General features: G+C 37.7%; 1 protein-coding gene across 1 annotated transcript; it reads right to left on the bottom strand.

Moving 5' to 3' along the window:
* Window positions 1-691: 691 nt before the first annotated feature.
* On the bottom strand, window positions 692-3,210 carry LOC127096861 (uncharacterized). The gene is made up of 3 exons (XM_051035398.1): window positions 2,775-3,210; window positions 1,518-2,672; window positions 692-1,417 (listed from the first exon to the last, which is right to left on the bottom strand). The coding sequence occupies exons 1-3, from the start codon at window positions 2,910-2,912 to the stop codon at window positions 791-793; spliced, it is 1,920 nt and encodes a 639-aa protein (XP_050891355.1). The 5' UTR covers window positions 2,913-3,210; the 3' UTR covers window positions 692-790.
* Between the last annotated feature and the right edge of the window lie 6,849 nt (window positions 3,211-10,059).

Genomic DNA, 10,059 nt, shown 5'->3' with positions numbered 1-10,059 from the left:
TTTTGTTAAGAATAACAAGTGTGAGTAGTGTGGAGAAGTGGGAGAACCCATACACCTATCACCTTAAGGTTTTGGCTGAGTATGTGGTGCGTTGTTGACTCCCGAATTGTAGCCCCAACTGTGGTATCATGAGCATTTGGTACGAGTGAAGGGATCAACTCACTTGTAACAAAAGTATTCCCACGTGGTCGTTGGTAGCGTGTTCCGTTGAAGAGTGTCAATGACGATACAAATGTATGTGATGAAAAGAAAGAGTTTATGCTTGAAGAGAAATATTGTGGATAAACTCATACTTGAGGGGAGTGTTAAGAATAACAAATGAGTAGTGTGAGGAAGTGGGAGAATCAATACATCTATCACCTTAAAATTTTGGATAAATATATGATGTATTGCTCTTAAAGAAAAACTTCAAAATTAAAAAATGTTATTTCATGATGACCACCTATTGTAGCCCCTTTTGTCAATGAGATGTGAACAAATCAACTCATCTAGTGTTTATGAAGTAGTATAGTGTGACTTTATTAAAGTGAGTCACATCTTGATCGTTTCATTGACTATCATATATGACAAGGATATATATTGGCCACGAGAGGCAAAATTGAACCAGATATTTAATACTGAAGAAAGGTTCTAAAACAAAGACATGAAATAAGGATGAAAGCACATGGTATGTTGTAGTATTTTTGACATGTGAGGTTCGTTAACAATGTTTCTTTCATTGATTGGGTGGAAGAGAAACAGAAAAAAAAAATCTGAAAAGGCCAAGAACCTAATGGCTGATACCAAAGGTTTATACAAGCCACAAATCAGATACCAATTCATCTATTATAAAGTTTACTATGTCAAGCTCAATTTCTAAGCCATTTTCAAAGGCTTCAATGTCAAAGTCAAGCCATCTACCCAATGGGGTGCACATGTCCTTTCTGAAAATCTCATCCACAACTACCTCTTCTTCCATGCTTCTAAATTCCAATATTTCCTTGTACACTTCTTCTGTTAACCACCTTTTCCTCATAAATGTTACCCATCTAGGCCATGTTTTGCACTTTGCAACAAAAACTTGCCTACATTTTAATCCTAAACACTCACTTACACAGTCAAATATAGCTTTCCTTTGAAGCTTAGAGTACTCTTCATAGCTTTCTACCTCAGTTCTCTGATTCTCCAACGTATCGAAGAGAGTTGGCATTATCATATTTTCGGTTTCATCCAACGCTAATTCTTCTGCCATCGATTCTGCACTGCTGAGTATATCCTTTACATATTCAAGTTCCTTCATCCTTTCTGATCTTGTAGAGCTTTGCTCAGACCAATTCACCTTGTATTCTGGTGATATAAATTCATTTGTTTGAGAGCTAGATACTTCTCCTTCTTGCATGGAAGAATAAACTGTTCTATCTTCTATTGGTTCTGATATCTACACAAGTGAAGAATGGTTGACTAACTGTGTGTAATACTCAAAAATCAAAACAAAATCCATAACAAATGAAAATGAGTAATTGAAATGTGTTGCATACCATGCTGTTAAATCTGTCCTCCGAAATAGATTTAAAACCAATGGAACAATCTTCTACTTCCAAGGTGCATTGAGGTGGGTTAATATGTGATAACATGACACTTAATGCATCGACATCAATATCAGTCCTTGTTTCCACTGCTTGCTCGGTAGTGGATCGCGACTCAGGCATGTGTCTCCTCAATGGAGAAGTAAATGTAAAAGAAATGACATCCCTGCTTTCTTTCATGCTAAATGAATAGTTGTAAATGCTTTCATCAGTTGTAACATTACATTTTATGGACTTGCTTTCATAAGATTTAACTGCATTATCAAAACCTCGTGCGCCATTCCGATCACACCTCTTTGGGGAAGAAGAACTCTTTCTTTTGGATACTGAAAACTCCTTTTGCTTATCAGCTACTCTCGTACTCGACCTTTTGGATTCAATGATGGAAGTAACAGCACATTTGTTTGTTGTCTTTCTAGCTCCGGTCAAATTTTCTGAAGAACGGGTTTGTGTCGGCTTATTGTCATGAACTTTTCTAGTTGATTTACCTTTGCTGGTTAAACCATTCGGCCTAAGAACATCGCTGTTTCGACCAATACAGTTTTTTTGGTTTGGTTTTATCTCTTTCTGCTTCATGCATCTCCTATTTCCATTCAAATTCAATGTATCCTTACTTATCACATTGGTTTTAGATGGTGTTGCAAGTGAAACAGATTTTCCTTTACCATGTGGGGAACTACTATTTCCTGAATCTCTCGAGTCTTTAAAGGTTGAAGCACCCTTATATAAGTTTCTTCTCCTCTCAGTAGGTTTTTCATTCACATTAAACCCGGATTCGCGCTGCGCCGCTTCCGACTTCTCTCGCAGTTCAGGAGCTCTCAAGGAGGGAGATAAAGGTCCAACCAAAGACATTCTGTTTGACTTAAGTGCCATGTTTATGGAATCTACATGACAAAAGTCATTCAATGAATGAAGAGCAGTCTCATGAGAGAGAGTTGAAACTGGAGGCAATGAATCCAAACCCATGAGTCTAGCTACTAGCCCTGGGGAGTTACTACTACTGGTTTCACATTCTTCAGAATCATCACTACTAGTAATTGATAAGGCAAAGCTAAAATCACTACATGCAATACTACTAGGACTTTCTACATTTTCATCCATCTTTATCTGAAATCATGTCATAGTAACATAATAAGAAGATAAGAAAAAAAAAGGGTTAGAAAAAAACTAGGAAAAACTAAGGTTGAAAAAATTGACAGTGTAATTTACCTGTGACATTGGCATGATTTGAATGTTTTCCTTTGCTTGGTTTGCAACATCTACAAAGAGCTTCTTTTGAGATTTTCCATTCCAGTCAAAGAAGCTGAGGAAGCTTCTTCCCTTGGACGGTTTTTTCTCCATTATCATCAACAAAGCAAAAAGAAAGAAAGAAACTTGCAACAAAAATGAGTTATTTTTACGGTTATTTTCTTTCAAGAAACAAAATGAGTGTTTGAGTCTTGGTTCTTGAATGTACTCAAAAACCAGAATTTTTGTTGTGTGATTGTTAAATGATTTTGCTTCGTGGAAATGAAGGCATGTGGATAAGATGTGTGGTGGTGGTTATGTCAGAAGGAGGGAACAATAAATGGTTTGCGTAGAAAACACTCAAAACATGGAAAGAGGAGGAAGAAAACTTCACGAATGACAACACTCACCAAAATGTGTGCCTCTCACTCGTGGGGCCAAAATTAAATTCAAAGATTGTTCATCCTTTTTCTCACTGTTTTTTTCCCCTCTTTTACTTTCTCTTTAAATTTCAGAGAGGTGATTGATAAATTAGGAATTTTTACCAATATACCCCTGTTTTTCAATTAATTTCCCAAAATAACCCACATTTCAAAAAAATTCCCAATCTACCCCACATGCATAAGGGAGGCGCCAATTGGATTGACGCCCCCTCTTAAAAATTACAAGGAGGCGCCAATTGGATTGGCTAGGGCAGGTGCCCTAGCCAATCCAATTGGCGCCTGTGTGTTATTTTTAAGAGGGGGCGCCAATCCAATTGGCGCCTCCCTTAAAAAAGCCTCAAATGAAAAAACTTCCAACATGAAAGTTGTAGATCTTTTCAAAACAATGAATTTGGATATAAATTTTGCAACATTTGGATTTTTTTTGAGAAAGTTATGGCCAGTTGAAGTTGGACTTCTGAGTTTTTCAACTGTTATCTGACCCATAATGTTTTGTATTATTGCATGTGTTTCTTTTACGAATATGAATTTTTGTCCAACATAACATTTGAAGTAGACATCTTAAATTTTGCAATGCACTTGGTCCCACCTCAAAATAATTAAAAATGAGTGAGTTAGGTCCCTGCGAACTTGACCCAAAATTAGGGTTTCTGTCAAAACAAGTGTATGTGAACTTTGCCAAAAGGGACCAACTTCAAGCCCTTTAGTATGAATGATAAAAGCCTCAAATGACAAAACCTTCAACATAAAAGTTGTATATCTTTTCAAGATAATGAATTTGGACTAAAGGTTTGCATCATTTGCAGCTTTTATGAGAAAGGTATGGGCACCTGAACTTGGACTCTTTGACATTATAACTGTTATCTGACCTATAATGTTTTGTATTATTGCATGTGTTTCTTTTAGGAATATGAATTTTTGTCCAACATAACATTTGAAGTAGACATCTTAAATTTTGCAATGCACTTGGTCCCACCTCAAAATAATTAAAAATGAGTGAGTTATGTCCCTGCGAACTTGACCCAAAATTAGGGTTTCTGTCAAAACAAGTGTATGTGAACTTTGCCAAAAGGGACCAACTTCAAGCCCTTTAGTATGAATGATAAAAGCCTCAAATGACAAAACCTTCAACATAAAAGTTGTATATCTTTTCAAGATAATGAATTTGGACTAAAGGTTTGCATCATTTGCAGCTTTTATGAGAAAGGTATGGGCACCTGAACTTGGACTCTTTGACATTATAACTGTTATCTGACCTATAATGTTTTGTATTATTGCATGTGTTTCTTTTAGGAATATGAATTTTTGTCCAACATAACATTTGAAGTAGACATCTTAAATTTTGCAATGCACTTGGTCCCACCTCAAAATAATTAAAAATGAGTGAGTTATGTCCCTGCGAACTTGACCCAAAATTAGGGTTTCTGTCAAAACAAGTGTATGTGAACTTTGCCAAATGGGACCAACTTCAAGCCCTTTAGTATGAATGATAAAAGCCTCAAATGACAAAACCTTCAACATAAAAGTTGTATATCTTTTCAAGATAATGAATTTGGACTAAAGGTTTGCATCATTTGCAGCTTTTATGAGAAAGGTATGGGCACCTGAACTTGGACTCTTTGACATTATAACTGTTATCTGACCTATAATGTTTTGTATTATTGCATGTGTTTCTTTTAGGAATATGAATTTTTGTCCAACATAACATTTGAAGTAGACATCTTAAATTTTGCAATGCACTTGGTCCCACCTCAAAATAATTAAAAATGAGTGAGTTATGTCCCTGCGAACTTGACCCAAAATTAGGGTTTCTGTCAAAACAAGTGTATGTGAACTTTGCCAAAAGGGACCAACTTCAAGCCCTTCAACATAACAATAACAAGTCCTTGAATTAGGGTTTTTGACTTATAAATTTTTGTTTTATGATATGTGTTTATTTAAGAATTATGAAAGAAACTTAATGTTTGGAGAATACACAAAGATAAATTTGACATAATACGAATTGATATTAATAAAATTTGGATTTTACACAATGAATCCTAATGGTGATGACCGGGATCACCTAACCGACCTCCGGTCCCACATCCCCTAGCTATCCTAACCCTTGGCCCTAACCCACGTTGACGATTCTGAACCGGTGTTTGTTCATCTGATGGTCCAGGAGCGTCATTACCGCCTACAGGAGAAGATCCGTTGAGGTATTGAGCCAACTCAGCATAGTCTTCAGTATTCAATGATGGTGTACCGGCGTAGCTGAGCTCATGACCCATGCCAGAGAAGTTGGGGTGTGGTTGACTCATGGATGGGCGACCAGGACGGTTGAAGGGGGACATGGGTGACAATGATGGGTCTAGGAAAGGTTGGAAAGGTTGTTGGGGTGTTTGGAAGAGATATGGTTGTGGGATGTTTTGGTATTGTGATGTTTGGGGTTCTTGGCTACGGTAGGTGATGGGGCGGTTAGTGTTTTGGGTAAGGCGACTTTGGTAGGGTGATGGTGTGGGTGCGAAGCGATGTTCGGTCGAAGGTTGATGGTCCATTTGTTGGTGGTGGTATGGGGGATGTTCTTGGTTTTGGGGTTCGATGAAGAGAAATGCAACCTTTTTGCATTTCAAAAAAAGAATACAATCCTTTATACAGGGAGGTATTGTGTCAAGGATGACATATCAGAATCCTATATTTTTTGAGAATGGTCAATGCAAGTTTTTCCCCCTAAAGATACGAGACGATGAAGATGTGCAAAGCATGTTTCTTAGTCATGAACATTCAGGCATGGATTCTATCGAGTTGTACATTACTTTACAACCATGTATACCGTCTCAACAGTCTCAAGTAACATATCAGGATCCAGCTGGTGGAGATGATGCAGATGATGCACAATGCTCAGATGAACTCAACCCAGAAGCAGAAGTAGAGGTCGACGTTGTTGATGAAGAAGAAGAGGAGACTGAGATACAGGTTGATCACATCCTGAATAACGACGATGAAGATGAGGGTCAACCACCACCAATACCTCCTACTCATGTCTATATTCCTCCTCAACATATGACAAATATGGATCTTCACGATGATGAAATGTCCGACAGTGTCTTCTACAATCCGTATCCGAGACCAGTAGGAGAATTAAAGGTGGGAGACATGTTTCGTACCAAAGAGGAATGTGTCTTGGCAATCAAAAAATATCACATGAACAACTTTGTTGACTTTACGGTTAAACGCACTGATTCAAGAAGGTATGTTATTGAATGTTGTAACATGCTATGTAAGTTTCGTTTGGCTGCATCTTACAAGAAGAGAAATGACTCTTGGGAGATCGCTTCAATAGACCCACCACACAGTTGCGTCGCAACAACCGTTGCACAAGATCACCGTCAACTGAGCACAGCATTGATTTGTCGAGACATTCTGCCATTGGTAAACAAAGACCCATCAGTGAAGGTGAGTATAATTATATCACATATCCGAACAACATATAATTATACTCCATCTTACAAGAAAGCATGGATTGCGAGGACAAAGGCTGTTGAGCAGGTTTTCGGCAACTGGGAGGACTCATTCAAAGAATTACCACGATTTTTATGGGCACTAAAAACTTATGTCCCAGGAACCGTGGCAATTCTGGAGACAGTGCCAGCAATGATGCCAGACGGAACCTGTGCTACAGGTAATAGAATATTCCACCGTCTCTTTTGGGCATTTGACCCTTGCATCAAAGGTTTCGCATTCTGCAAACCTCTCCTGCAAATTGATGGCACTTGGTTATACGGAAAATACAAGGGTACGTTGCTCATGGCAGTTGCACAAGACGGTAACAACAATGTATTTCCCGTTGCCTTTGCTCTTGTTGAAGGTGAAACAGCTGCTGGATGGGGTTTCTTTCTTCGACATCTCAGAACGCATGTCGCACCACAAGCCAATCTATGTCTGATTTCTGATAGACATGCTGCCATCGAAAGTGCCTACAACAACCATGAAAACGGATGGCATGATCCTCCTTCTACACATGTCTACTGTATCAGACACATAGCACAAAACTTCATGCGTGCTATAAAAGATAAGAATCTTCGCAAGAAGGTGGTGAATGCTGGGTATGCGTTAACTCAACCGTCTTTTCAATATTATCGTGATGAGATTCGACTGTCTAATGAAGACGCGGGGAGATGGATAAATAACATCCCAGTAGAGCAGTGGACAAGAGCATTTGACGGTGGTTGTCGATGGGGCCACATGACAACAAACATTGTGGAATGCATGAACGGGGTTTTTAAAGGAATACGAAACCTGCCGATAACAGCCTTGGTAAGATCAACCTATTATAGGTTGGCTTCTATGTTCGCAAGCAGAGGTGAAAGATGGAGTGCAGTGTTAATGTCCGGACAAGTATTCAGTGAATGTTGCATGAAGGTCATGAAAGAGGAGAGCATCAAAGCTACGACACACGCTGTAACAGTGTTTGACCGTCATAGACAAAATTTCAGCGTCCAGGAAACAATGGGCAACAGCGAGGGGAGACCAAATTTAGCCTACGCTGTTAGACTAAACACAAGTTGGTGCGATTGTGGAAAATTTCAGGCCTTCCGCATACCTTGCTCCCATGTCATTGCAGCATGCGCTTATACTCGTCAAGACGCTTACACCCATTTATCTGATGTGTACAAGGCCAGCACCATCATGAATGTATATAGTCAAAGCTTTTCAGTACTACCAATGGAGGATTATTGGCCTCCATATGAAGGAGATATTGTTTGGCACAATGAAGAGATGCGTAGAAAGAAGAAAGGAAGGCCAAACAGCACACGTATAAGAACAGAGATGGATTCCACAGATAAAATGATAAGATTATGTAGTATCTGTCGTCAACCAGGACACAACAAAAACAACTGTCCCAATCAAGGAGCATCATCTACATCTTAAGCTTATTGTAACATTATATCTAGATCTTAAGCTATTTGTAACATTGTATCTACATCTTATGCTTGTTGTAACATTGTATTTCTGTAACAATCAATCATTATATATCATTAAGTTCTTGTTACAACGAGTTTCATAACCAACATCAGTACAAAACATCTGAAAACATAAATAATTCTAACTGATTACAACAATCAAATTAATGTCGTCTCGACCGAACATCATTTCCCTAGCCAATCCAATTGGCGCCTCCATTCAAGTTTTAACAACAGTCGCCATATGAACAACTTTCATGTTCATCAAAAATCCATTTGAAACTTGGAAGCTCATCATTCATTTCAAAACATTTCAAAACCCTAATTTTAGGTCAACCACGCAGGGACCTAACTCACTCATTTTTAATTATTTTGAGGTGGGACCAAGTGCATTAGAAAATTTAAGATGTCTACTTCAAATGTTATGTTGGACAAAATTTCATAACTCTAAAAGAAACACATGAAATAATGCAAGACATTATAGGTCAAATTACAGTTGAAACCCTAATTTTGGGTCAAGTTCGCAGGGACCTAACTCACTCATTTTTAATTATTTTGAGGTGGGACCAAGTGCATTGCAAAATTTAGGATGTCTACTTCAAATGTTATGTTGGACAAAAATTCATATTCCTAAAAGAAACACATGCAATAATACAAAACATTATGGGTCAGATAACAGTTGAAAAACTCAGAAGTCCAACTTCAACTGGCCATAACTTTCTCAAAAAAAATCCAAATGTTGCAAAATTTATATCCAAATTCATTGTCTTGAAAAGATCTACAACTTTCATGTTGGAAGTTTTTTCATTTGAGGCTTTTTTAAGGGAGGCGCCAATTGGATTGGCGCCCCCTCTTAAAAATAACACACAGGCGCCAATTGGATTGGCTAGGGCACCTGCCCTAGCCAATCCAATTGGCGCCTCCTTGTAATTTTTAAGAGGGGGCGCCAATCCAATTGGCGCCTCCCTTATGCATGTGGGGTAGATTGGGAATTTTTTTGAAATGTGGGTTATTTTGGGAAATTAATTGAAAAACTGGGGTATATTGGTAAAAATTCCGATAAATTATGTATTTTTATCTAAGGTTAAATATGTGATTTTTTTTATACAAATAATTTCATTTTTTTTTATTTTTTAAATAACTTACATTTTAGATAATTTCTCAAACTATCTTTTTTTTTTTAAAAATCACGTCAAAGCAGTGGTGTCAAACCAATTGACGACTGCACTCAAATTTAAAGAGGTGGCGTCTATTAGATTTGCTTATGTACCTAGTGTTGTCAATCCAATTGATGCTTGTGTTAGGTTTAAGTTTGTCATCAATTGGCTTGACACCAGTGTGTGTTATGTTACTTTTAGTATAAATAGAGGTGTGGTGTGATCCGTTTTTCCACATCTCTTCTCATTATCTTGTAATATTCCTAACATGGTTTGTCTTTGTCTCCGCAAAGGAAAAATGATTTATTCGAGAGACAAGCCTCCGATGAAGATGCTCTTCTGAGACATCTGTAGTTTCGAGCAACTATAGAGGGAGCTGATTCGTTGGTTAGACGGAGACATACCTGGAGGCGAAAAAATTAGAAGTATTGAGAGACACGATGCCATACGTGGGTGGGTGCGAGTTAAAAATGATAAGGATGCGAGAGAAATGATGTTTGGACCAAATGATATCAGTTTGATTGTTGTAATAAGTTAAAAATGTTGTTTTTAAATGTTGTGGTTAAGTATTTTTATCTGTTTTGATATTTGTTTTTTGTGTTGTTTATTTAGACGTGTTGTTGTTTGTTTTGTGATATATGATTTCTTGTTGGAAAGTGTTGTTGTTTTTTAGTGTGTTTAAGTTAGGGTGATGTTTGTTGTTAACATTGTTGTACCAAAAAGT

This window comes from Lathyrus oleraceus, chromosome 6 (genome assembly GCF_024323335.1).
Source record: "Lathyrus oleraceus cultivar Zhongwan6 chromosome 6, CAAS_Psat_ZW6_1.0, whole genome shotgun sequence".
NCBI classification, from domain to species: Eukaryota; Viridiplantae; Streptophyta; class Magnoliopsida; order Fabales; family Fabaceae; genus Lathyrus; species Lathyrus oleraceus.
Note: the sequence above shows the minus strand (reverse complement) of the source record. Positions and strands in the feature narration are given on the sequence as shown.